The 27,093-nt window shown below is 56.7% G+C and overlaps 1 protein-coding gene across 4 annotated transcripts; it reads left to right on the top strand.

The window, feature by feature from the left end:
• Positions 1–553: 553 nt before the first annotated feature.
• On the top strand, positions 554–26,274 carry RCC2 (regulator of chromosome condensation 2). Of its 4 annotated transcripts, none has more exons than XM_036349100.1 (13): positions 554–664; positions 1,829–2,114; positions 7,276–7,369; positions 10,895–11,038; positions 13,574–13,705; positions 14,075–14,163; positions 15,774–15,888; positions 17,809–17,975; positions 19,784–19,964; positions 20,210–20,315; positions 21,147–21,219; positions 23,315–23,392; positions 23,968–26,274. In XM_036349100.1, exons 2-13 carry the CDS (start codon positions 1,836–1,838, stop codon positions 24,070–24,072), a joined length of 1,563 nt encoding a protein of 520 aa, XP_036204993.1. In that variant the 5' UTR covers positions 554–664; positions 1,829–1,835; the 3' UTR covers positions 24,073–26,274. The 4 variants fall into 4 exon arrangements, with proteins under 4 accessions (XP_036204993.1, XP_036204995.1, XP_036204997.1 ...); XM_036349101.1 differs by lacking the exon at positions 554–664 and adding an exon at positions 1,031–1,266; XM_036349102.1 differs by lacking the exon at positions 10,895–11,038.
• Positions 26,275–27,093: the final 819 nt, after the last annotated feature.

The raw sequence follows: 27,093 nt of genomic DNA, 5'->3' as shown, positions 1-27,093 counted from the left end.
AAACATGAAAATTTTCCATCAAAACTAGCTTTCAGGACATCCTTGGCCTCCAAGTTAACTACTAATTAATCAGCAAACCTTTATGTAACTCTACCAGGTAGCAGCATCCCACAACATCCTGGGGACACATCCATAGGCAAGGAGAAAAAAAAAAACACAGCTTTTCTTTTTTTCTGTACAGGGGGAAATTATTCAAATTGTATTCGTGCTTCATTCCAATCACTCAATTAGGGCACGTCCCTTGCTGGCGGAGGCGTGAGCAAAGTATTTTCCAGCGAGTGTCCTCAGGTGACCTGTCTAGACATGCCGGGGAGAAACAGTCTAACATTCCCCCAAGCCCCGCAGGAACCCCTGGCGCTCGGCGGGGCAGGCCCAGGGCGGGCTGCGGGACCCGTGAGACGGGCGGGGCCCGGGACCGCGGCGGGGGGTGAAGTCCGCCGGTGCGGCGCCCCGCGCAGGTTCCGGTGGGCCCAGCTGTCCCGCGAGTGCGGGCGCGGGCCGGGCCGCCGCGGGGTCCGCCGGCCGGCAGGGGGCGCGCGCGCGCCGGGCCCCCGCGCCGCCCGCCCCGCCGTGCGCTCGCTGGCCACCCCGGGCCGCACAAGTGTTTCTGTTTTGTGTGTAGCGTTGGTTCTGGAAGCCTGTATTTACATTTTAAGTCTATCTGGTGAGTGGGCTGGAGCCCTCGTCGGGGCGGGGGTGGGGGCGGAGGAGGGGGGCGGGGGGAAAGCCCTCGGGTTCGTCTTTTAGTTGCTCCTCTTCCTTTTTTCTCTTCGGATTCTCATCACTCCAACCAGGTAGGGGCTGAAAATCAAAATCAACAAAGATCAGTTTGCGGGATCTGGGAAAGTTGGTGTTTTTTTTAAAGGAGAAAAGGTTAAAAGAAAAAAAGACCTGAAGAAGGGGAGGGGGGGGGTTGGGGGACTGAATGAATAAAAAGGGGAAGGAAGGCGGATCCACGTGGTTTAATCCGAGACAGACAGAGATCCCATTGTTCAAAATCAATAAAAAAAAAAAAAAGGCAGACAGGGCCAAAGCGCAGGGACGCCCGGGGAAAGTAGCTGCGGGGCAGGGCGCTATGCAGCCGGGATCGGAGGGGTCGGCTCAGTCGCACCTTTGGGGAAGGACCGGGAGAGTTGGGCACCATTAAAGTTTTTATTTTTCGCGTCTGTGCGAGCAGGTGTTTGGGGTTGGGGGCCTGCTTTAGTCGCCCCCCCTCCCTCGTCGGGGGCAGACCACCCAGAGGAATTCGGGACATGAGAGCCTGAGGTCGGAACCCCCAGGCTGGGGCGGGATTGGGGACTCGGGCGGGGGCGAAGGCGGAGGGAATCGCCTTTCATGGAGCGGTCCGGGGGCGGGGGGCGCGAAGACAAAAGCAGCAGGTGGGGTGGCCGGGGCGGGGGGCGCCCTTCCTCCCCCTTGGCGGTGCCTGGGAGGCTCCGCCAAGTGCCCCGACGCCTTCTCTAATGAGAACGCAGGGGCCGGAGGCTGCTCCTCCTCTCCCTTCACTTTTTTGGGAACCAGCCTGCAATGGTGCTGCGATGGAGACGAGCCTAACTTGAGGATGGGTCGGAGTCTCCATTTTTTTTTTTCTTTCTCTCGCCGGATTGCGGTCGGGGACCCTGGCTCCCGTGTGGGATTCCCCGGAGGAGGCGCGCCGGGCCCGGGAGGGGCGCGATTTCCTCCCGGCTCACCCCCTCTCCGCCCACCCCGCGGCCGCCACTTTGGGGAGGGCAGGGGAGGAAGTGGAGGCCGGTGGCTCCGCGGCGCTCCCCTCCCCCCGCGCAGTTTATAACCCGTCCATTGTGCGCCGCTGCCCGTGTCTCTCCAGCGCGACCATGCCCAGGAAGAAGGCGGCGGCGGCCTGGGAGGAGCCCAGCTCGGGCAACGGCACGGCCCGCGCCGGGCCCAGGAAGCGCGGCGGCCCGGCCGGCAGGAAGCGCGAGCGGCCCGAGCGCTGCAGCAGCAGCAGCGGCGGCGGCAGCAGCGGCGACGAGGATGGCCTGGAGCTCGACGGGGCACCTGGCGGGGGCAAGCGCGCGGCGCGGCCGGCGGCCACCAAGGCGGGCGGCGCGGCGGTGGTCATCACCGAGCCCGAGCACACCAAGGAGCGCGTCGTGAGTGCGGGGTCGGAGGGCAGGGGGGTGAGGCCCGCCGCGCGCCACGCGCGTTCCGGCCGGGGCGGCGGGGCCGGCGCAGGCCACGGGCTGAATCATCGCCGCCGCCGCCGCACAACAAAAGGGCGCGGGGTGGGCGCGGGCCAGAGGCGGGCGCGGCCGGTGGCCTCTTCCCCCCAGCGGCGCCCGTCCGTCCGCGCGGCGGTTGATCCTTGGGGCGCGCGCCCCGGGCCCCCCGGCGGGGGAGGGGCGTCTGCGGCCCGCGCCCGCCCGCCCGCGCGAGGGGGTCATGGCCCCGCCCCCGGCGCCGCTCGAGCCGACCGCCTCCGCCTCCCCTCCCCCTCCCGCCCCGGGAAGGGAGACTTTTGCAAGTTGTCTGGGACGGGAGTAGGGGATGCGCGCGCGGGGCCTGACGCCCGGTGCCCCCGGCCGCCCCCGGCCTCCTGCGGCCGCCGGTCAGCCCGGGCGCGGGGGAGAAGGGGTCTCCTGCGCGCCGCGGGGAGCGGCGGTTTGCGCCTCGGCTTTGAGGTTCCCGCCGCCTCGGCTCCGGCTCTCCGGGGGGGCGGGGCCTGGTGGCCGCCGCGCATGCCCCTTGCGGCCCTGCACGGGCTCTCGCGCCGCCGGGGAGCCGGGGGCGGCCGGCGCTGGGGCGGGTGCGAGGGCGCATGCTCCGGAGAGTCCTCCCCCTGGAGGTCGGAAGCCCCCCGGCTGGGAGGTATTTGGGCTTTGTTCCCCGCTTGGGGTCCGGAGGCGGGGCGCTAGGTGAGAGCTCCGTGCAGCGCTCCGCCCCTCCGCTCTGCAGGAAGCATCTCCGTGTCCTGAGTGGGCTTGGATTTGCTCGGTAGAGTGGGCCTTCGCATCGCAACATCGCGACCGTCTCAACTTAGGTGCCCGCAAAACCCTGCAGAGCCAGAGCTCTGAGCCTGGTGCTGCGATCCTGGAAACCTGTGAGATGCATGTTTAGGAGCGGGTCCGAGCTCCCCAGGCTCCCAGGCAATCCCGGGAGAGGAAGAACTTCCACGGAGGTCCTTGACGCTGACCTCTGGAGAGGGCCTGTGCTCTCCCCAAAGGGTTAACAGCGCCCGATTGCTTTCCTCCCAAGGAGCGCGGCCCATGTTGAAATGGTTAAAAATAATCCGCTTTATAGACGAGAAAACTGGGGCAGCCAGTGTCAGGGCCCAGCCCAGAATCACATGCAGCTGGGTTGCCACACGGGCCCAGGTGTTTTCTGACGTCATCCTCACGCCCCTGCACATTGTTCCTGTGAAAATGCTTGGTAATTGCCCTCCCTGTGGTGGTGGTGGTGGGGGGCCCAGGTCCCTAAAATGGCTTATCTGGGGTGGGGACGGTGCCGGGAAATGGCCACAGTCTTAAGAAACTGAACGGAAGAGCTGTTTCCCTCTGGCCAGTCGAATCCTCTGTGTGAGGCCCCCGACATTTGCCCTCGGTCTCTGGATGGTAGGAGAGAGCTGAAGGGAGAGCAGGTGGGCGCTGCCTCTGCTCTCCTCTCTCCTGTGAGTTGACAGGCAACCTATTAGAGCAGTGAGCTTTGTTGTGAGGAGGTAAGATTCTTACCCAACGCTGGGACTCACCCCAGGAGCTAGCCAGGGAGAGAGAGTGGGGGGGTCTCCTGGCTCCCACCAGCCAGTGCACAGCGGCCTGTCTGGTGGCAGTGGCACTGCCGAGTCTGAGACACGGCTGTCCATTGCTGTTGAAGGTGGTGTTACACTTACGTCTCCTATCTTTTGAGATCCCAAGAGAGACATCCTATGTGCATTATCCGTGTGTGTACACATCCCTTCCCCTATCTTCTTAAAAAGCAAAGGGTCTCTTAAGCAGTTTCCTTTGCACTGGTCAGCATACCATCCTAGGCTCAGGAGACGGAGGGTTCAACAAATGCCTTTTTATGCCTCCTGGAAAGCGCATACCCCAAGTTTTTTAAGTTTTTAGTAGCATCCAGGAGGCCCGTGCTGCCCCATTGCCCTGCCCCAGCTTGGGGTTGGCACTGCCCAATCCTGCATGGACCTCCCGCCCAGTATCCCCGGCCCCAGGTCCCTGGACTGCAAAGGAAAAAAAACGCGAGGTCTCTGCCTGTTAAGCAGTCCCAGGCCCACAAGTCCCCAGCTCGTCTCAGAAAGAGGCTTTCACTGAGAATTCTGCCAGCCTCGCCACCGTTGAGGGCCGCTTGAAGGCGGTTTGTGTGAGAGCAGCCTCCAGGAGTTTGTCTGAAATTGTGCTGCCTTCAGTTAACGCAAAGCTGCAGACTTTGGGCTTGTGAAAGAGGAACCCCAGATACTTGTGTGGTTGAGGGGAGCTGCCTTACGTGAAGGGTGTGCATTTTTATAAAATGTCCTTATTTCGGTTTCAGGAAATGGTCTCCCCAAGGTCCTTGGGTTTATATGTCGCTGTGTCAGACGTGAGCATGTTGTGATGGTCTGGGGTTGACGCAGCCTGAATTCCCCATGAACTTCATGATCCTGTAGATAAAGCAAGCCACCTGGGCTCAACCTCGAAAACATAGTTTTTACAGTGTTGGGTTGCTGAGGCTTTGTGGGCCCTGAGACAAATCTCCCCTCTGAAAGGCCAGATAAATACAACTGGAAGCCGAGCTTCAAGTCTGAGTGGAAAGCCCATTCGGGAATTGGTTGTTGCTGGCATTTCTCTGTACGGTCTCCCTCCACCGAGACAGCAGCAGCCTTCTGAATGGATAGATGTTAAAGGTTGACTCTCGGTCTCATAAACATGCTCCTTGCACTTGGGCAATAATTCAAAACTTGCTTTGGACCAGAAACCCCATTTTGTTGATTGAAGAAGCTCAGTGCTTTTTCCCACCAGGGCCGTTTATCTCTGCCCAGCTCACGTGACCGGTTGTCAGGAGGCAGCGAGGTGAAGGGAAATTCATTCATCCAGTTGAGAGTCTTCTCTCACCTTTAGGCACATGCAATGTCGCAGGCACATGCCATGTCGCAGGCACATGCAATGTCGCAGACACAGAGTTCATCCATCAGTGAAGGTGGCTTCTACTTGGGAGGGTCTCCCAGCCCTGACAGCCACCCCTGGAGGATCTCTGGACGGAGCCCCCAGGCATTCGGGGTCTCTCCCAGCTGGGTCATGCAGCTCTCTGACAAAGTGGGACGTGGGCTGTGATTTAAGGGGTGATAGGAATGCTCCTTATTTTAATTTTTTATTTCAAAGAAGATAGAGGGGAGAGTTAAATTATAGAGAAATACAGGTAACAGCAAACAACTGTATAGGTAATAAATAGCACTGAAAGAGACAACTCCCTCCATCTGAGTGTGAGGAATTCAGGCCCATGACACAAACCCAACGCCCACACCGCAGGCACTGCACCAGGCTCCATTTACCAAGGTGTTTTAGAAACACCACCTTGTGTCAGAAAGGTTGGGTTTTTGTGTAAATGCTTAGCTGGCTTGATGGGACCAGTGTCCACAGCCTCTTGGCCACTGATGGCATCTCCAGGTCACAGAGGAGACCCTGCTCCTGCCCGGGGCGCTGGCAGCACGTTCAGGCGGCGATGGAGCTGCTGGTCCTGCACATGGCACCCAGGACCTCTGCCCGCCAGGGGAAGGGAGGGAGGGGGGCGGAGGGGACCTGCCAGCCTGAGCTGCCCTCATTCCACAGCCCCATTCCCACCAGCCATTCTCTGGCCTGGCAGCTCCTCCCATGGTGCCTTAGTTCCTCCGGTGTCTGCCCCCCTCCACACGCACCTGAGGAATACTGGAGAGCAAGTCAGTGACATGGCAGAGGCCCAGGGCTGCTCCTTCCTTCCACAGGGAACTTGACAGAACCCACTGGCTGCCATTCATCTGCGCAGACCTGTAGAATGTTCCAGCCAGGCCCGCCAGTTAAACAAAGAAGGGGAGAGATAGCCAGAGGAAACTAGGCTCCCATTCAAGTAATTCAAGTCTGGGTTCTGCAGGGATGGACTACCCTCCGATTAAGGCCGTGCTCTAAATTATTTAAGTGCAGCCAAGTCGGTCTCCATCCCTGGCTGCCTGTTCCCCCTCGCATGCTCGCTGCCAGAGGGGTCCTGTAGGTGGACCAGCTTCCAGCCAGGGAAAGTCGGCCAAGCGGGCGAGCGTGATGGGACCTGCACTGTGGGGTCACATAGAGGTCTTAGGAGACGGAGTCATGGATGGTGAAGACATGTTCGTCTTTACAAATGACGCACTATATTGCCAAAACGTCCCACCAGGGCAGCCACCGCGTAGAGGTTAGAATGACTGGGTCCAGAGTGGGTTGGCCCTTTAAGCTCCCAAGAACAATTCCGTAGACAGAGGTTGTTTCCTTCTGTCCCTGGAGGGCGGTGGGGGATGGGATGCAAGGTCACTGCTTCCCTTGCCTGGTGGGACGGAGTGGATAGTTCAGAAGTGAATCTTTGACAACAATCTATTTTACAAAGTGTATTTGGGCATTTCAGAAGTAGAGCAAAGTGCTGGAAATATAATGAGTGCCACCCAGAATTGGGCAGTGGCTTCAAAGGTGGCACATCCTCCTAATGACTTGTGAGGATGAGGACTGGCTCACAGCCTTCCCGCCTACGGCCCGCCCTGGGTGGTCCCTTGTTCCACTCCACTGATCCCCAGCTAATGGGCCAGCAGTGAGGATGAGGCCGGCTAGGGCCACCGGGGTGGGACCCGCCAGCCCCACCAGGTGGAGAAGCTGAGCGCTGCGCTGTGATGCCTTCCCCATGGAGATGCTCCTGGCACAGTGGGCAGCACGGAGGAAGGATGGGGAATTACTGGCCAAATGACCGTGCAGAGATGACACGGGCTCCCCAGGCCGAAGGCCATGTGCGGAACTCATCCTTGTGAGAAAATGTAGACTTTGCCCCCAGGACAGCTGCTTCAGATTCCCTCGGGGACACCGGCCTCTTGCAGAGTGGAGGGGAGGGATGTCATTTGTTTTGCAAAAAATATTTTAAAGAGAAATCAAAGGATAAAAATGGGCCCGTGCATAACTGGGGCAGCGTTGGGATTAGCATACTGAAGTGGGCCTACGAGGTGGTGAGCACCTCTGGCCGATCGTGGGGTGAAAGTGTTGATATTGTATTAGCTTTGTTTCCTGCTGTTTTTGGATGAACTAAGAAAGCTGGAAGCAGCCTTGCAAGCTAATTCTTTTTTCCTCTGTGTCTCTGCAGAAACTTGAAGGGTCTAAGTGCAAAGGGCAGCTTTTGATTTTTGGGGCAACCAACTGGGACTTGATTGGTCGGAAAGAAGTGCCTAAGCAACAAGGTATGACAAACAGTTCTAAAAATATAAGAAGCTACTATTATGTGCTTCCTATGTACTAGATGTTCGATGGAATTTGGTGACCACCCGCCAGGTAGGTATTCTCTTCATTTACAAGATTGCTCAGAGAGGCCAAGTAACTTTCCTGAGGCCACACAGCCGTTCTAGGGATGGAGCTGGATTTGAACCTTAAGGCTCAACAGAAAATGCAAATAGTAGCCTCAAATAAACATGGACACCTTTCCCCCATCTTCCTTTTCATGTCAGTTATTTTTATTAAAATGAAAAAGCTGGCCCTGTGGGATGTCAGGCTGTCCCAGACACCTGTCACATTCAAGCTGTTAGAGATTTCAGAAGAGTCCACACCGCTTTGCAAGCTGCCGGATGTGGAGTCCCAGTCCGGAGCAGGGAGCCAGAAGTCAGAGAAGGAACTTCAATCCCCAGATGCTCTTAGAAAATCGGTGTCTTTCCTCAGGAGAGTGCCGGCCCGTCGGGGAGAGGGAGGCTGGCACCGGGCCATGGTTTATGGCTTCTTGATTTCTTTTGGAGAGATTCCCAAAGGCCTTTCCAGCATTGCCCACTGAGCAAATATTTGCACCCTGACACTCCCTGCTGCCTCGGGCGTGGAGATTGTCTTATTTCATGAAAACACAGGAATCTCCGGGCTCGGGGTGGGTCCCGCTGAATTAGAAGTGGGTCCCGGCCATTTTCTCCTGCTGTGGGAAGTGCCCACACGTAAGGCCCATGTCTCCCCCGCTGTTGGTGTCACCAGGCAACCGCTCCTGGTGTGTGATGACCTAAGCCTGCCAGCCTTGGGCATGGGTGGCATCTTTACTCAAAGCTGCTCCTCTCGTGGTGGCTCACTCGCAGTGATAACACTCAGGCCTGCGGAGGGGAAGTAAACCGGTGGGAAGCGGGCGGCAGAGCCTGGGTTGTCTCCTGCGGGTGTGGGAGGGGCTCAGAAGGCAGGGAAGCCGCCTTGTGGATTAGAAACGGCTCCCACGCTCTAGATCAGCGGCTCTCAACCTGTGTGTCGCGACCCCTTTGGGGGTCGAACGACCCTTTCACAGGGATCCCCAAGACCATCGGAAAACACATATATAATGACATATTGTTTTTGTGATTAATCACTATGCTTTAATTATGTTCAATTTGTAACAATGAAAATACATCCTGCATATCAATTATTTACATTACGATTCATAACAGTAGCAAAATTACAGTTATGAAGTAACAACGAAAATAATGTTATGGTTGGGGGTCACCACAACATGAGGACCTGTATTGAAGGGTCGCGGCATGAGGACGGTTGAGAACCACTGCTCTAGATGAAGGAATGTGGCCCTCGGGCTCATTTAAGAGCCTCTTGTCTTCTCTCATTTTCAATTTTGCTTTCTTGGTTTTTCTCCCTCTGAATGAAGTTTTATACTATTTTAAAAAATATTTAAAATTATTTTTGAATATCTCTCAGCTCTCCCTGGCCTTGCCAGTAGACAGCCAGTAGACAGAAAGAGAAGGGAGACAGGATGCCAAATGTGAAGGGAAGGGGACGCCCCCTCACCCCAGTATATCCCGTGTCTGGCCATCCTTGAAGCGGGCCTTCCCTCAGCGAGGACGCGAGAGCCCTTGGACACTCAGAGCCCAAGGATCTTGTGAAATTAGTGATTCACGCTCCCTCTCTGCTTAGGACCAGGCCACGGGAGCTCATGCCCACCAGCCTGGCCAAGGGGCCAGGACTGCTGCCAGCCATTTCAGGGCAGCCTGGGTCACTGCCGGCCAGGGTTCCTCTGCCCAGCTAGTCAGCTATGGCACTTCACCTCCACGGTGCCTCTGCTGCCATGTTCTTCACAGAGATGACACAGGTCACCTTAGCATTGGTGTTGGTGCCGTGCTACCATTGGTTCTGCCTTGATAAATAGGCCTTGGGTTTTTTGTTTTGTTTTATTTTTATTTTTATTGATTTCAGAGAGGAAGGGAAAAGGTGAGAGAGAGAGAAACATCAATGATGAGAATCATTGATTGGCTGCCTCCTGCACGCCCTCTACTGAGAATCAAACCCTGACCTCCTGGTTTGACGTTCAATCACGGAGCCACACTAGCCTGGCGACCTTCGGTTTCTCTTAACCAGTTAACTGCCACGATATTTTGAATTTAATTTAAAAAGGTCCGCCATTTGCGTCTGTACGCTTATGGCGTACAAATGCTTGAAGAGTTTTACTCTGACCTGTGAAGGCCGTCCTTTGGGGCTAGCCCTTTCCCCGGGAAGTTGCTGGTTTTTCTTTCCACCTTAGTAGTCGAGGCGTGACTTCAGGTGAAGCTCATGGCTGTCACTGTGTGACATTGTGACCTGTCCTGCGTCTAGACTGCCCTCCATCGCCTGACTGGCCCCTTGTCAGGCGATGAGGACACGGTGGGCCCTCTGCTGGTGGGGCGCATGCAGGATGGGGCCTGACACGGAACAGTCTCCTCGACACTCTTCCCCGGAGCCAGGAAGTTGATGGAGAAATGAGCCTTTCAGTCGGTTCCCGCGGTCAGATCGGCGGTGGATCTGACGGGCTGGCATTCGTCACAGTCACCAGAGGCCTAGAGACGCGGTCACGTTTCTGGCCTCGAGAGTCCCAAACTGAAAATATTCAGCAAACAATAGTGCCCCCTCTGCTCACAGGGTGCGGTGGGCTCTGGAGGCGGCAGCTATTTCTCCTTCCTCCCACACGCCCGCTGACGCTGCTGGGTGCTTACCGTGTGCCGGGCGCTGGTGAGGCCGGTGGCCGGTGCAGAGTGGGGGGTGCCCGAGTTCAGCGGGCACGTGCTGTGACAGGATGCCCAGGCGCTGGTGTGCAGGGAGTGACAGGTTCAGGGGGGTGTGACAGGGAGGGCTTCCCAGAGGAGGGGGTGCTCGGCCGGAGGTTTGAAGAACAAGCAGGGGGCAGCAAGGGGCTCTCTGGGGAAGTGAGTACGTGAGCAAACGCCAGGGGTCATGACCAACACAAGGGGACCCCTGAGAAAGGAGCCAGCTAATGGGGGAGGTTGGTTGGTGGGCAGAGGTGTCAGCGCGGGGCCCTGCAAAGGGCCCGATAGGCTTGCAGGGAGGGCAGGTGGTTCCGTGGAGCAGGGCGATGCCCAGAGTCATCCAGAAAGCGCCTCCTGGCTGCAGACAATGAGGAGGAGGGCGAGGGAGACCCCAGGTCCACTGCCAGCTTTCCTGGGTTACCCCCCCCCCCCCGCCCCCAGTGGGGCTGCAGGAAGGTGAGCACCCAGCTTTTGGCCACTGGCCTGGTGGGCATGCTCAGTAGTAGTTTCCATGGGTCACGGCCACAGATGGAGGTGGAACGTCAGGGCCCACATGGCCAACTGGGCCCGCACCAGCTCGGGGGTCGTTTGCTGGAGGCACTAAGGTCTCAGGCGGCACCCCGAGGACCCCTGCAGCTGTACCATGAAGAAGTGGACCCGGGTGGCTAGTGACCTTTTGGGGGTGCTCTGCACCGGCGCGTCACTGCAGGAGTCAGGTTTGCATTCTTCTCTTTGCAGCTGCCTACCGCAATCTGGGTCAGAATTTGTGGGGGCCCCACAGATATGGGTGCCTGTCGGGGGTCCGGGTGCGGACGGTGGTTTCGGGGTCGTGCGCTGCCCACAGCCTCCTCATCACCACAGAAGGGAAGCTGTGGAGCTGGGGTAAGTACGCCGGCTGAGTGCTGGGTGACTCATGCAGCCGGTCCCCCGCGGCCGGCTTCCTCCTGTGCCGCCTCTGAGGCACAGCTCCTGGCTTCAGCCCCGTTTCCCCTTCCTGGTTCCCGACTCGTCTACACCCTGCGATGCATCACCTCCCTCCACTTCTCTGCTTTTTAAAAAAATCTTTACACAGCCCCCTAATTCTTCAAATCCTCCTTTTGAGGCAACCTTTTCCTGAACATTCTCATTGACTCTGGGACTTTCTGATACCAAGGTGCCTGGAACTCAGTTTCTATTTCGGGCCTGCGGTCCCCCCAGCACACGGTCCCCCCTCTTGCTTTGCAGCGGTGACGTAAGACCTCTGTTCTCGCACTTTAAATGCCACCAGCTTTCCTAGCGGCCACATGGTGACATCAGCCCTGCGTCTTCTCTGCAGCCCTGTTCCTCTTCCAGGGGTCACGCAGGCCTGCAGGTGGGGCAGCTCATTGCACATCGCGACCATGTCTTACTGTGTCTCCCAGGCAGTTTCCCTTTTCCAAGTTGATTGGCTTCCCCTGCTGCTGGGTTTCCTTGCTTGGGGGCAGGGGTGGGAGGTGGGGGGTGGGCCAGCGGAGTTCCCCATCCTTGCCTCGATGCTCTGCCCCATTTCAGTGCCCCCTGCAGGGGGCTGCGTGCATTGCGGCCACCTCCCCTCCCAGCCACGATCCAGGTGTTGTCAGGCTCAGCGCCCCCCCGCCCCATAGCTGGGACTCTGCCTCTGCCCGGGAACTGCCGCGGCCCTGCCCTTCGGCCACCTTTTAGTCCATGTGACTGCATCTTTATTTGAGTCTGTTTGAACCATTTTTTGCAATTTCATGAGCTGCTGAACCAAAGTTCAAATATATTAACATCTGCTCTCCCTGCACTCTGCTAATTTTGTCATTCAGTGGGAAAAAAGCTCACAAGTGTGTCTGGCCCAGATTTATACTTTCCGTCTCTTGACGCCATGCTGACATTGCCTTGATTTTCGCTTTCTCCCGGCTGGCACAGAGGTGTGTCCCGCCCCCTCGTGTTCCAGCCCTGAGCACAGCAGCCTGTCAGCCCCCCTGTACAGTCTCACTCCCGATCTCCACCGATTTCACTGACGTGGTGCTTCTAAAAACGTCCCCTCTGCCGGCCCCGTGGGCAGGGGACGCACCTGTGGACTGTCCACCTGACCTGGCCCTGGGGCGGAGACGTGTCCCATGAGGAGTCATGGTGACGGGCCAGTGGGGGTGTCACGAGCCCACTGCTGGGCACTCTAAGGTGCAGGGCCTGCCCCCCGCCCCCCAAGCATCAGATCTGTGCGCACGTCACCCACGAGGGGTCTGCCCCTGCCAGCCCCTCGGGCCGCAAACCCACCGGCACCTGTTCAGTGTAAAGTGCCTTTCACAGTGAACTTGGGCGGCCCCGCTGGAGCTGGTGTCTGCCTCTCCTGGCCCCCCCCCCTTCTCCCCCGTGCTCCACGCTGTAGCTGAAACCAGGCTCGTGTGCAGACAGTTTCCTCGGGTCACTCCTCCAGCCCTCTCCAGGGCAGGTGCTCGTCTGGTGGCCCTGCTCTCACTTCCCAGACCCAAAGGTCAAGTTCATTGTTCCGAGGGGGTGTGAACACCTTCCCGAAGTGTCCTGACCTTTTGGCCCTGTAAAACCTCCCCAGACCCCCCAATTGTAGCAAGTGTGGTCTTCTCCACTCCAGGGACCTGCTGTGGCCCGTTGGGTTGTTTTGCTTTGCAGCGCTTGTAGCCCGTGTTGAAAATGGGGAGGTTTAGGGGTGTCCAGGCTCCTTGTGGCCCACACAACTCGCCACGTCTGCTTTGGAGCTGAAGGGCTTTGCCAGAGGCCGGGGCATGGCGGGGACTAGGCACCGGGGTCGCCTCCTGGCCTCCCTCCGCCTGACCCCACAGCCAGCGCAGCTCCGGAGGCAGGGCTTGTGCTTAGAGCGGGCCTGGCCTTTGTCCATGGCTGGGGTTCCCACGGCTGGGCGTCCCGTGAAGGGTGGCCCTGGGACGTGGGTTGGCACTGTTCAGGGAGCTTCGCTTATAGGCAGATAAAAGGAGAGAAGCGGCAGGCAGAACCAGAGGGGCCACAGTAGCTGCCCAGAGCACTGAGGTAATTAAGCTCCTGTGCGGCAGGTGTCGGAGTGGTTGCCGACTGAAAATGCATCGTGTAGCACAGGGGATGAGGGAATTGGCTGGCGGCGACCGTGAGCAGCGAGTTTCCATGAGCTCTTTCGCTGGTGTGTGACATCAGGCCACACGGACGTGCTCAGGGCGGGCCTAGCTGCCGCCCAGAGAGAGGGTCAGAGAGGGTGACGCCGGCCCTGTGGCTGCCGCGGAGATGTCCCTGGGGACCCAGTGCGGCCGGGCAGGCCTCGGGAGCCGGCCCTTGACTGGGAAGCTGGCGCTTCCTTTCACCTCCTTGGCTGTCGCACTGGGGGTGGGGGCACGTCTGGGAGCCAGATTTGCCCCAGAAGCTGCTCCGGCTGCCCTCCTACCTCTTCATCCTGCTCTCGATCTGCAGGCCGAAACGAGAAGGGGCAGCTGGGACACGGTGACACCAAGAGAGTGGAAGCCCCCAGGCTCATCGAGGGTCTCAGCCACGAGACGATCGTGTCGGCGGCCTGCGGGCGGAACCACACCCTGGCCTTGACCGGTAAGAGGGGTCGGTTCCTTGGTGCTGTGGCAAGAGGCCAAATGGTCCTCTTTGGGCAGTGGAGTAGCATTGCCATGGCGACCTTGGTCACCAGCAGAAAGACATCCCAGGGAGAGCCAGGTGGATGCTTCCCCTGTGGGGAGGGCGTGGAGAGCCTCACCCACAGGCCAGGCGGTTGCCAGGAGGCGAGGCTGTGAAATGGCGTTGCTCTGAGCCATCCGCTCCACCACCTTTTGGAATAAGTACCATCTCGCTGGTGTTCTTCCTGGCAAAGGGGCTGCTTTTATCATCTGGGAGCCTTTGATTCCAAACCCAGTTCCAAACCCACAGCATTATTTTCCCTCCTGTGGTGTCATTCTTTCCTTCCAGAGACGGGCTCCGTGTTCGCATTTGGAGAGAACAAGATGGGGCAGCTGGGCCTGGGCAACCAGACGGACGCGGTCCCGAGCCCCGCACAGGTACACGCCTCATCGCCCTCTTGTGCTGACTGTCTAGGGTGGGAGTGTGGATTTGTCTTGATTCCTGGGACAGAGTCGTCTTTAAAACAGGTGTAATGTATGTCCACAGTTAAAAATGCCCTGACAGCCGTTCTTTCAGAATGAAGTAATTGCTTAGAGACCTCATTTTAAGCTCCTTTTATCCCAAAGAAAGGAAGAAATCTTACGTGTGTGATGTGTTTATCTGCCAGTAGTCACCGGCCAGATGCTTAGAACACAAACAGGAGTTAGTGGAGGGGTGGGGTTTATACCTAAAAACTGAACTTACTGCAAGGCAGCAGGATGCTGATAGGTGTCTGGTGAGTGGGTTAAGGATGGACCCAGATCTCCTGGTCTTAGCCCAGCCATGGGCAAACTACGGCCTGTGGGCCGGATCCGTCCCGTTTGAAATGAATAAAACTAAAAAAAAAAAAAGACCGTACCCTTTTATGTAATGATGTTTACTTTGAATTTATATTAGTTCACACAAACACTCCATCCATGCTTTTGTTCCGGCCCTCCGGTCCAGTTTAAGAACCCATTGTGGCCCTCGAGTCAAAAAGTTTGCCCACCTCTGTCTTAGCCTGTGGTTTGAAGGTTTTTGAAGGGATCCCGTTTTGTCAGCCATGTGCCCTGCAGCAGGTGTGAGGGTTTCTAGAGAAGCAGGGAGGGTGGGCAGGGCCCTGATTCCTACCCCGTCCCGGCTCCATCGCTGATCCCTTGGTGCTGTGACTGCCTCTGCCCCTCGTCGGGGCTCTCCCAGGCCCAGCAGGGCGCCGGAAACAGCAAGTTTCCTAAGTACTTTCTTAGATTTGTTTCCAGACCCCATGTTCAGTTACTCAGGGCCTTCGCTGTCTTCTCACTTCTAACTTTGAACCAGTGTTTCTTGTTCACACCTTCAGTTAAGACCATTGGCCAACTATCTCTGGAGAGTAGAGGAGAACGTCCGATAGTCCTTTCACTGATTGGCAGTAATACTTATAAAAGCTTTTCTTTGAAAAGTTGGGGCTGAGCTGTTCAGAGTGTCCCTGTGAGAGCTGAGGGTTCATGTTGGGGAGTTCCGGCGTTCTTTCGCCCCCATGCCCACGCTGGTCAGTGGAATTCCCACTCACTGGCACCAGCATGCGGGAGCCACAGTGTTGGCTGTTTTGAGGGTTAGAGTTAAAGACCTGGGACACAATTGACCTGTCTTTGAACCTGACTCTGGTGGAAGGTAGGGGTCACGAGTATTTCTTTACGTATACACTGAGTGGCCAGATTATTATGACCGGCCAGATTATTATGACCACCCCATCAGTACTTTATTGACACTTCCAAAAATAGTGAATATTGAAAACTTCCTAACCAAATACTCTCAAGCTTTTATTATTATTATTATTTGCATAACTAATTCACTTCACTGTACTGATGGGGTGGTCATAATAATCTGGCCACTCAGTGTATGTATGCTAAGCTTTTGCCTTCAGAATTATTGAGCCCATTAAATCTCTTTTGTAGCCTAGTAACTGTTTCAGCACCAACCAGAGATAGAGACTTTTTAATCAATCTTTTAAAAAAAAAATGTCTGAAAGTCTGCTGTCTTTTCTTTTCAGATAATGTACAACGGCCAGCCAATTACCAAAATGGCCTGTGGGGCCGAATTCAGTATGATAATGGATTGCAAGGGAAACCTCTATTCCTTCGGGTGCCCTGAGTACGGTCAGCTGGGTATGGAAGTGTTATTTTTTTGAAAGCTCTGTGATCTATCTGTATATTTAGAGCTGAAGTCGGCGGGGCTGCACACCTGCTAGAAATGTGCGTAATTGATCGCAGATAATAGCCTTGGTCCACTAAGTGGGTCTCATGTCTAGTGGGTGGAGCTTGCGTGACTCACAGGGGTGCTGAGTGACTTGCCTTAAAGAAAAAGCCAGGGCTCCGGTCTGACAAAAGATTCCTTTTTCTGATTTGGGAGTTCATTTATACACAGAAGGATTTCAAAGTGGAAAAGGGGATCAAACCATCTTCGTTCAGTTTCATATTTTTAAAGATTTGCTCTTATTGGAAATGAGGGCATTACCAACATGAAGTTGTTCTGGAAACCCTGGCCTGGGCGGTCATTTCCAGGACATACCTGGGGAACCACATGCTACAAAAAAGCCACAGGAAAAGCGACTGCATCCCTTCCCGTTCTCATCCCTAAACAGAATGTACTCTCCAAAAACATACCTACCTAAAGTTCATTGAGTAGAAAAGAAAAACTCGGGAAGCAGCTCTCAGCAGTTCTCAATAAGCGGACAAGTCTCTGCGTCGTGATTTTACAAGGTCTCCATTTTCTTTTCCCATCTGACACCAAAGTGTTTTTCCCTTCCTGGCGCCTTCCCACCACCCCAGCCCCTTCCGAGTGGGAGGTGAGGCGTGGGCGCCCTCTGCTGGCGCCTTGCTGCATGCCACGCCAGATCCTCGCCCCCGGATCTGGGTTGCTGGGCTCCACGTCATGAGAAGCAGGCAGATGGGAGGCTGTATAAATAGAAGGAGGAGCATCTCGCTGGCCTTAGACTTCAGGGAACAGTGACTTTGTGAAACTAAATATAACTCAAGTCAGAAAGGAATAAGAAAGAACAGCCCCTTATGCACTTTCAGGGCTGGTTGCCGGGGAGTTGCCAGAGACGGCTGGAGGAGCCGTTTCCATAGCCACAGGCCCTCCGGCTGTCCCCAGTCCCGAGCAAAACACCAGAAGTGCGTTTCTGTCTGCTTCCGGAACGTGTGCGGCTCCCCTGCCGCCCATGGCTGCCCCAGCCTGCAGGCAAGCGGCCTGCCAGCGACTGGATTTTCCTTCAGGGAGAATCAAGTGCTGTTGGTGATAAAAACGGCTAACACTTAGTGGCTGTTGCCAGTCACCTTTTAAGCACGTCATATGGAATCTCACCTGCATAGTTTATACTCGTTTAAAGGTATTGAGAAATTGACTTGATTTGTAGTTATAGAGTCAGTTATTCTTTACTTGCCAGCTTGCAAACCCGTTTCCAGTCTCATTGTCCAAATCCAGAGAGATCTCTTCTGGAATTGGGGCATAGTGTGACCTTGGAGAGGCGTACCGCCAGCACACACTCCCCTTCTCAACACATTTACTGGGTCAGGCAAGGCAAAGGCGAGAGCTTGCCAGCTTACTATTTTACCAACCATAGTGATACATTTAGGTTATAATAATGCATGAAAACGCAAGTCTGGGGCCGTGTGTTGAACTTTTCTGTCCATCCTTGGCCTTGTCCAGGGGTTCCTTGAGGCCCCCAAGTGAGGTATAGCCCATTCTTTTGGGCCTGTACCTTCCAACTTTGTCCCTTGCAGCCCACGGTATGAAGTACATTCAACATTGCAACCGAATCTGAATGTAGAAATACAAATACACAGAATAATGTCCTTATTGGTATTTATTCATGAAAAAAAATAATTCAGTAACTGGTTTCCACCCACAAAATTGATTTCATGCCACTAACCAGCTGTGCCCCAGATTGGAGATTGCTGCCTTAGTTGGCAAAGGTGTCCTGCGGGACCCCAGCCGGCCAGGTGGGGGCAGGCGCTCGGCCCGCTGCTGTGGAGACTGGGCCCTGTGCTGCGGCTGCCGCTGACCACCGGCTCTGCTCGCTGCAGGACACAACTCGGACGGGAAGTTCATCGCCCGTGCACAGCGGATAGAGTACGACTGCGAGCTGGTGCCCCGGCGAGTGGCCATCTTCATTGAGAAGACGAAAGACGGGCAGATCTTGCCAGTCCCCAACGTGGTTGTACGAGATGTGGCGTGTGGCGCCAACCACACGGTGAGTCCCAAGTGCCCCTCCATGGAGAGGTTGCGAGTGCCCAGGGCCCCAGCACCTGGCTATGCAGCTTCCTTCCTGCTTCCGTAGACAGGCTGAGCAGACATTTGGGGTTGGGATCATACAGTTTTTCTGCTTTGCTTCTGTCTAACAGAACTCCACAGGCATCTTTCCAGGTGGATAGATGGCATCCTGTTAGAGATGTTGAATAGCTTTGTTTTTTAAAATATATTTTTGATTTCAGAGAGAGAGGGAGAGAGAGAAACATCAATGATGAGAGAGAATTAGTGATCGGCTGCTTCCCGCCACCCCACGCTGGGGATAGAGCCCACAACCCAGGCATGTGCCCTGACCGGGAATTGAACCCCTGAGCCACGCCGTTGGGCTGTTGAGTAGTTTTTATACAGCTTTTAGGTACCCGTGTGGTTTCCTTACGGCAGTGGTTCTCAACCTTCCGGCCCTTTAAATACAGTTCCTCATGTTGTGACCCAACCGTAAAATTATTTTTGTTGCTACTTCATAACTGTCATGTTGCTACTGTAATGAATCGTCATGTAAATATCTGATATGCAAAATAATCTTAGGTGACCCCTGTGAAAGGGTCGTTCAACTGCCAAAGGGGTCGCGACCCACAGGTTGAGAACCGCTGCCTTAAGGTCACTGTAGAGAAACGGCAGTCCACTTTGTAAATACCTCCTCGTCTTAGTTGCCTCCTTGCAGCCATTTTGCTGCGAATGCCTGTGAGTTGCACGTGTTTTTTTTCTCTGTTGAAAGAGGGAGGGGTTGCCCTAGCCGGTTTGGCTGAGTGGATAGAGCGTCGGCCTGGGGACTGAAGGGTCCCAGGTTCGATTCCCAGGCAGGGCATATGCCCAGCTGTGGGCTCGATCCCCAGTAGGTGGCATGCAGGAGGCAGCCAATCAGTGATTCTCATCATTGGTTTCTCTCTCTCGCTCTCCCTTCCTCCCTGAAATCAATAAAAATATATTAAAAAAGAAAAGAAAGAGCGAGGGGGGCGGGGCGTCCAGAGACTCAGCTGGTCCTGGTGGCCGACTGGCGGGGTGGCCTCGGGCTCAGCTCCTCACCTGGAGTCTTCCCTGTCGGTGCTCAGGGACTTGGACCAGGAGACTGCAGTCGCTTGAGGTCTGAAAGCAGTCTAGTCGGGGGGGTAAAGCCAGGTCTTGTTTAGGCCTCTTGTCAGATTGTTCTACTAGGTCGTACTTCACACGATCCAAACTTTAAACATCACAGACACTATGAAGAAAAGGTGTGGGTCACCTGTGCGCACGGGTGTGGAGTCGGGCCTCCCCGGTTCCCTCTGAGGTCCAGTCCGTATTGTCAGGAAGTGGATGCGGCGGCCTGCTCTGGAGACGAGCCCTCTTCTCATGAGGGAAGGGAAAGAACTGCCCACCAGCGTGGTTCAGTGGCTGAACGTCCACCTATGAACCAGGAGGTCACGGTTCGATTCCCAGTCACGGCACGTGCCCGTGTTGTGGGCTCGATCCCCAGTAGAGGATGCGCAGGATCAATGGTTCTCTAACATCATTGATATTTCTCTCTCTCCCTCTTTCTTCCTCTATGAAATTAATAAAAATATTTTTAAAAAGCCAACCAAACAAAAATAATAACGGGAAATAGTGTCCCCAGTGGAGCAGCCAGCTGAGCCTCGTATTGCTGCTCCTGCCGCCTCCCCTGCCCTGGGAGGCAGGTGACGGTCAGAGTCAGTCTGTCCAGTGTTGCGCCGTCAGCCACTGCACTGGTTTCTCCGGGACAGAAACGAGGCCTGTCCCTACCCTGTGCTCTCTCCCCCGCAGCTCGTCCTCGACTCCCAGAAGCGCGTCTTCTCCTGGGGCTTCGGCGGCTACGGCCGGCTGGGCCACGCGGAGCAGAAGGACGAGATGGTGCCCCGCCTGGTGAAGCTGTTCGACTTCCCCGGGCGCGGGGCGTCCCAGATCTATGCCGGCTACACCTGCTCCTTCGCCGTCAGCGAAGTGGGTGAGTGTTGCCCGTCTGGGCCTGGGGAGGAAGGCGCCGAGCACTCTGGGCGTCCCTCCCTGGCAGAGCCCTGCGGGAGCCAGAGCTGGGCCCGTTTCCAGGCCGGGCATCTTGGTCTCATCGGCTTCTTCCCAGTGTTCTTCCTCATACAACACTCCTTGGTCCCTGGTGCCGAGCGCCCTGTGCCTTTGTCCTTGATGTTGCTGACGGTAAGAATTCACAGAGGGTCATCTTTGCCTCTCCAGGTGGCCTGTTCTTCTGGGGGGCCACCAACACATCGCGGGAATCGACCATGTATCCGAAGACCGTGCAGGACCTCTGTGGCTGGAGGATCCGGAGCCTGGCTTGTGGGTACGTGGCCGTGTCGGGTTGAGCAGGACTGTCCCCCTCTTGGGGGTGTTGCACCCCGGAGGTGCCTCTTCCCTGGAGGGTCTGCTGTCCTTCAGGGCATCGATGGAGGGATCGAGGGGGCGGGGGGCGATGGGGGGGCTATGCTTGTTCAGGGCGGCCGGTCCGAGAAGGGGACTCGTTTCGCAGTCGTTGTGGAGGTTTTTGTTTTTAGGCTTGATGTGTGCTGCTCATATTACAGATTCAAAATTATATTTAGTTGGAAATGGTGGGGATTCAGTTGCTCTGACACACTGGCTGGGAAAAATGTAGGCCCGTGATTTTCACCTTATTTGGAGGAGCCTGTTGAGCCGTCCAGCAGTTCTGGTGGGGAGTTTGTTAATCAGCGGCCAGGTTGTGGAGGGAGCAGGGCGGACGGGTGTGTGTGTGTGTGTGTGTCATCTGTTGGAACCTTTAGCTCCGCCCAGTGACTGTGGGTCCAGCCGTTGCGAAGGAGCTCCCACTTCATCCTGATCGGGCCTCCTTTTCCCAGTGTGTTCACTTAGAAGTGACTACCACACCCACCCCCGGGGGCCTGGACCCCAGGGCGGTGGTGAGGCGGAAGGGGGGGTCCTGTGTGAGACTCCACAGTGGGTTTCTCCGCCACGGCCCGCGCTCACTGGCTTGCCCTCCCTGTGCCCAGTTGCTAGGAAGTGAGTGCGTGGTGGAGTTTCAGGGGGGCACACTGACTTTAAAGCGAGAGGTGGCACCCGTCTTGAGCAGGACGCACCGCGGGGGCTGGGCCGGGCACAGCTCGCTGCCGGCCGCGGGGGTGACCCCCTCTGCCTGTTGCAGGAAGAGCAGCATCATCGTGGCTGCGGACGAGAGCACCATCAGCTGGGGCCCATCACCGACCTTCGGGGAACTGGTAAGCTGGCCCCTTCAGCAGGGGGGCTCGCCCAGTCCGGGCCGCTGACACTGATCCCTGAAGCACGTGGAGCGGAGACATGTCTTCCTTGCGCATTAAGGCCTGTAACAGCTCTGATCTTTGAGGACATCAGTCTTCAAAGACGGTTCTGTGCCATCAGGTACAGCCGACCCTGGACAACACAGATGTTTTCAGTCGACTGCAGGTCAGGGGACCCGCACAGCTCAAACCTGTGTCCCAGGGTCACCCCCATAGCTGGGGATCTGTGTGTGCAGGGGGCCGACTGTGGTTACATGTGGATTTTCAACTTTGGGGTGATTAGTCCCTAACCCCCCGCTCCCGAGCTGTCCGAGGGTCAGCCGTACTCGTGAAAGCCCTTTCTGTCCACATCAGCTGGGGCCCATCATGGACGGGGAGGAGCCAGCCCTCATTTCCGGTGTTTCGTACACCTGGGTGTGGTCCGAGGGTGACAGGAAAGGCGATGGCTGCTCTTCCCTCCAGGAGGGTCAGCTCAGGAGGATCAAACAGCACCCTTTTCAAGGGGGTGAGCGAGCATCCACGCTCCTCTTCCCTGGGCGCCTGGAGCCCTTTCACTCCGCACGCAGCCCTGCTGGCTCGCAGAGCAGTGCGCCATCCGGCGGCCTCAGGTCACCTGGGGACATTCTGCTCTCGTGTTTTCTGAAAGGTGTAAGTCTGTGCTCCCTCCCGCTTTTATCTCAGTTGCTTGAGTGATTAGAACCGATGGCTCACTTTCTCCCACATCTTGGCCTTCCCCAGCCAAACGCTTCTGACTCTCAAGGTTCTGATGCTGGTGAGGCCTTGACTTCCCATGTCCTCCCCAAGAACAGCTTGGCTGTGGTTTGTCCTCACAGTCGCCTGTTGTGCTTGTGGTTTGATCCTCAGCATGGCTCTTGTATTTCCTGCCGGGAACCCTGTCTACCTCTCTTCCCTGCTATCTCCTCCTGTCGCGGGCAGGAACTGGTGGGTGATGGAGCTGGTGGGTGAGGGAGCTGAGGGGTGATGGAGACGGGGAAGAAGGGCTTGATCTCTGCGCCACTTCCAGGACTGCTGAGCTACGTGCCTCCTCCTGGGCCTGTGCACCCACGTTCAGTGGGCGGCTTCTGAGGGGCCCCATGTGGAACCTTGAACTGAGAACCTGGCCCAGTTTTCATGGCCTATTCTTAGAGAGGGGGCCTCAGAAATAGACTCTGAATTTCAATTTAAAACTAGAGGGGAGCCCAGCCAGCGTGCTCAGTGAATGAGCATCGAACTACGAACCAGGAGGTCACAGTTCGATTCCGGTCAGGGCACAGGCCCAGGTTGCAGGCTCGATCCCGATCCCCATTAGGGTATATAGGAGGCAGCCAATCAGTGAATGATTCGCTCTCATTGATGTTTCTATCCCGCTCCCTTTCCCTTCCTCTCTGAAATCCATAAAAATACATGAAATAGAAAAAAAAACAATTAGAGGGTAATGAGAGGGGCTTTGGGGCAGCCTCTCAGGGTGAGGCGCTGGCCTGGCACTCGAGGAGCCACCCGCTGGAGGGAGGCCCTTCCTCACCTGCCTGCATGTTCCTGTTAGAGCTGAGCTGCGGGTCTGCAGCACTGAGACCACCATCCCGAGCCTCTGCACATGGCACTCCCCCTCCCCTCCCCGCCCCAGCCCAGCAGGCCTTGACCAGTCCCTTTGGTCCCTGGTAGGGACCGTGGTGTCATTCCTAATAATACCGGTTATTTGGTCTCAGCCCGCAGGGTGGGCAGGAGGCGGCCGGCATTCCCTGTGACCTCGTAGCCCTGAAGGGCTGCAGTGCCGTTTCTCCCGGTGTTGCCTCACCAGTGAGCACCCCGAACGGCACCTGTTGTCACACACATCTCCACAGGCTACAATTTAGGGTCTGTCGTCTTCAAGAACCAGTCCGTGTGGGCGGCAGCTTTTGTGGGTACATTCTGCTACCTCGGCCTGGCCCCGGCTGAGCAGTGGGGTTCGGTCACAGAGCCCGCCAGCTCTGGCGCTGGTTGGTGGGCTGCCTCCGTTCCCATGTCGGGCCTCGCCACAGCGACACGGTTCTGAGCGTCTCCTCTGCTTCCTCGCCAGGGCTACGGGGACCACAAGCCCAAGTCTTCCACCGCCGCGCAGGAGGTGAAGACCCTGGACGGCGTTTTCACGGAGCAGGTGAGCGCGCCGCCGCCGCCTGTGCAAGCAGGAGGCGCTGGTAGCGGAGGGATGTGCCAGCTCGCGCCTTCCTGTTCCCCTTTGTGGTCTCTGCATGTGCTTGTGCTGGCGTTCTCTGAGCGTGACGGCCAGCAGCAGGCACTCAGAGGCACCACGGCCAGGCTCCAGGGCTGTTCTCCTGGGTGACATTCACCTCCCTCCAGCCACCAAGCGGGTTTGCTCCAGGGCGAGGCCGTCTCACAGCTGCCTGTGGCTGCCCCCAAGACCGCACCCCCTTGGGATGGGGGTGGTGGTGGGGTGATCCGAGTGTCCCCGCCAGCCCCTGCTCAGTGGGTCTCCCTCTCTCTCCTCCTCGGGCAGCCTGGTTGGTGACAGGCTACACTGAGACTAGTGGCCCTGAGTATAGGGTTTTAAAGCACTTTCAGGCCATTTTCCTTCATATTGACCCATTATCCCACCTTTACCCTTCCACCTGGCTAGTGTCCTGCTGTCTGTGTGTCTGTCTGCTCCAGACTCAGTGACACGCCTGAGTGCCAAAGTGCCCAGGCACACCCAACACTGATTTGTCCCCCCAGGTTGCCATGGGCTACTCGCACTCCCTGGTGATAGCGAGAGACGAGAGTGAGACTGAGAAAGAGAAGATCAAGAAGCTGCCAGAGTATAACCCGCGCACCCTCTGACTGCCCCGGGGCCTCCGCTCCCCCTCTCGCGGCAGCTGTCATTTCCACGTGCACTGGGACGGACGTCAGACGAGGAATTTAAAGGAGAAGTTGACCGGAGGTGCATTTTTGTTAGACTCCCTGAGGTTCCGTTTAGAAGTGATTCAACATCAACTACCTTTTCTGTATGCTTTCCAAAGTGTTTTTTTTCTCCATGTTTGATTAAAATATTTGCTCATAGTTGACTTACCATTCCTACAAGAGGCAGAAACTTTGAGCAACCCAGGTTTTTTTTTAAAGGTTTTCTCTTCCCCACCCCCTCAGATGTACTTCTCACAGCTCTCTCCTTTCCATTGTAATTAGCATTGTGGTCGGAGCGGGTGCCACCGGGGGGAGGACCGCCATTTGCTCAGAAAACAATGTCCCTCACGGGCAGCGTTGTTGGCAGAGGGTCCCCGGTGGTCCATCTCCATCCGAAACCAGACCCACGTGCTTAGGAAGCATCTGGGTCACTTCCTTCCGCTTTGAGAGTGGCTCTGGCCGCCTGGGTTCCGTCCTCCCCGCGGCTGCTTGTAAGCCCCGCCTCTTGGCTGCAACATGAATAGAATCTGCCGTTTCCCCCCTGGTGGGGGCTCTGGGGTATGTGTTTAGCCATTTATATCTACTTTATCTGTACATGAAGTCCTAGTGACAAATCAGGTGACCGTGGAACCATGCGGCTCCGGGGGGCCCGCCGTGGGGACATAGTATCTGGTTCAAGAACCAGCTTTACGGTTCCTCTGAGGGGCCAGGGCCGCCTCGCAGCGCTCGCCATTAGAGATTGATCTGCCAGCTGAGAAAAGTGCATTCTGAGTCCTTGCAAAGGACCTGCCCTGTGTACCAGCCTCTAGCGCCTTTGTGCTTGTTTTCATCACACCCCCGCCCCTACCCCCGCCGCTGGATTCCGCTGCAACAGCCCGGGCTGTGTCTGAGACTCGGGTTCCAGTTCTGCTAACCCAGCTCTAGTCATGTTGGCTTGGCTGTGGTACCAAATAGATGGGATTGTGCAGAAGTCCCGTCCCCGCGTGTCAGCGCAGAAGGTGAGACTGCCAGCTGCCTCCCGCCAGGCGCCCTGTGCCCAGCGAGTCCCGCGGTGGCTGCTCTGCGTGAGCTATGAGGTGCCTTTCCCGGAACCCTCCTCTCACTGGGACCCAAGAGAGGCGACAGCGCTGCCTGGGGCTCTTGGCTTCGAGAGGGTCTGGACTGGTTTGGGTGCTTTAAAATAGGTTTTTTAGTTCAGTGGTGCTTCTGGGGGAGATGGGGATAGAACTTCAGCGTGAGACTTGGGTGGATGGGAAAGTTAAATATTGGTCTTTGATTTTGTTTTGCTATTGTTACCACTTGTCATTGTCTTGATGTTAAAATGCCAAAAATGATCCGGTTGTTGCTTTTCCCCTGCTGTCCTCCGCTCCTTGCCGTGGCGTCTGCCCTCACAGGGCCTGTGTCTGTCCCGGCCAGTCCCAGGCCAGGCGTGAGGAGCCGGCCTGTGGCCAAGACTCAGTCTCACTTCCTGCTCATCTCCGCCGTCCTGGGTCCAGCCAGTCCCGGGAGAAGCTTCTGCTAAACTAACCTGATTAGTCCAAATCACCCCGAAACCATCTCTAACTCAAGCTTCCTCACGTGGAGCCCTTTTCCCTGACAAGTCTCTCTCGGAGGGGGCTCGGTGCCCGTGTTCCTCAGACCCGCACGGCTCCCCTCGGGCCCGTAGGCACTGAGTGCGGGAGCGGAGCCTGGGTCCGGCTGCGGGAGCCGCTCTTGGCCACTCTGGGCTTCCACGGTCCAGCGGGCGGAGCGGAGGCCACCGCCAGCCCGTCCTAGAGCCCGCGCAGGGACCGGAGCAGGAGAGGGACTGCCTTCCGCATAGAGACGGCGTCCTCTCCCCCAGGCACTCCTTTCGCTGAGTTTAAGGTGAACTTCCTACCGGGAAACCCTGTAGAACAGGAGGGGTGGCCCCGCGCTCCAGGGAAGGGACGCGGCTCCGGGAGTGCTTGGCGCTGACCTGGGGCGCGTGCCATGTCTTCCAGCGCAGGAAGGAGAATTGGGAAGAGGCTTAGAGTGAAGGGGAGCCTGAGGAGGTGGTGATTTGGTCGAAGGTGCCTGGTTTAGTGCTGTAATTGTCTTATTTTTTTTATATATATTTCTTGGAGTAAACATTTTAAATAAACGACATCATTGTTTACTCTGTTTTGGCTTTTGCGCTTATTTTTCAGTGGAACAAAGGTAAGAACGCGGTTACCTGTTTATCCCTGCACACACCTTCTGCCCGCTGCCTAGTGGAGGCTCCCGCCAGGGGGCAAGCCCAGGGCAGCGGCCCCTTTTCGCTTCTGGGCTTAGATCACAGGGGGGTTGGGAGATGTGTGGGGCTCCCCACTCTGTTCCTTGGGGAGGGGGCAGGGTCAGCACCTCACTTGCCCAGACTCAGGAGGTTCTGTAGATACCACATTGGGGCTGTGAGGATGACGGGCACGGAAAGTACCAGGACATGGGTATGTTTTGTGCCCAAACGCCTAGTCACTTCTCACCCTTCCCACCAACGCTTCAAAAGGGAGCCTGGTCACAAATGTGCCCCTTCGCCCAGCAGCCCACCAGGAGGCCAGGTGTGTGTGCAGAGGCCCTGGGCAGTTTCTATTCTGCTCAGGCTGCTGCTCCAGGCCTACGCGGCTGAGCTACCCCGCACCATCCACCAGACCCCTGCAACCACCACATCTCAGCACTGCTCACCCGTCACGGAGCCCTCGGTACTGGCTGTTCTACATCATCAGACTCGCCCTTTCCGGGAGCTGTTGCCCTGTTCCAAGTGCCTGGACTGCTTGCAGCTTCCCATCACGGGAGGGGCAGGGAGGGGGTGGCCATGCTTACAGGTTCTCAGAACCATTTGCTTTAATAGCATCCTTGTGCCATTAACAGGGCAGATGGGAATAGGCGGCTCCGTGTCCCAGGGCTGCCCTTGCTGTACCTTGTCCCTCAGGCTGCACCGGACCCCAAGGAGACCAGAGCCACTTG

This window comes from Myotis myotis, unplaced genomic scaffold, assembly GCF_014108235.1.
Source record: "Myotis myotis isolate mMyoMyo1 unplaced genomic scaffold, mMyoMyo1.p scaffold_m19_p_2, whole genome shotgun sequence".
NCBI lineage: Eukaryota > Metazoa > Chordata > Mammalia > Chiroptera > Vespertilionidae > Myotis > Myotis myotis.
The sequence above is the reverse complement of the archived record's forward strand: the minus strand, read 5'-3'. Positions and strand labels throughout refer to the sequence as shown.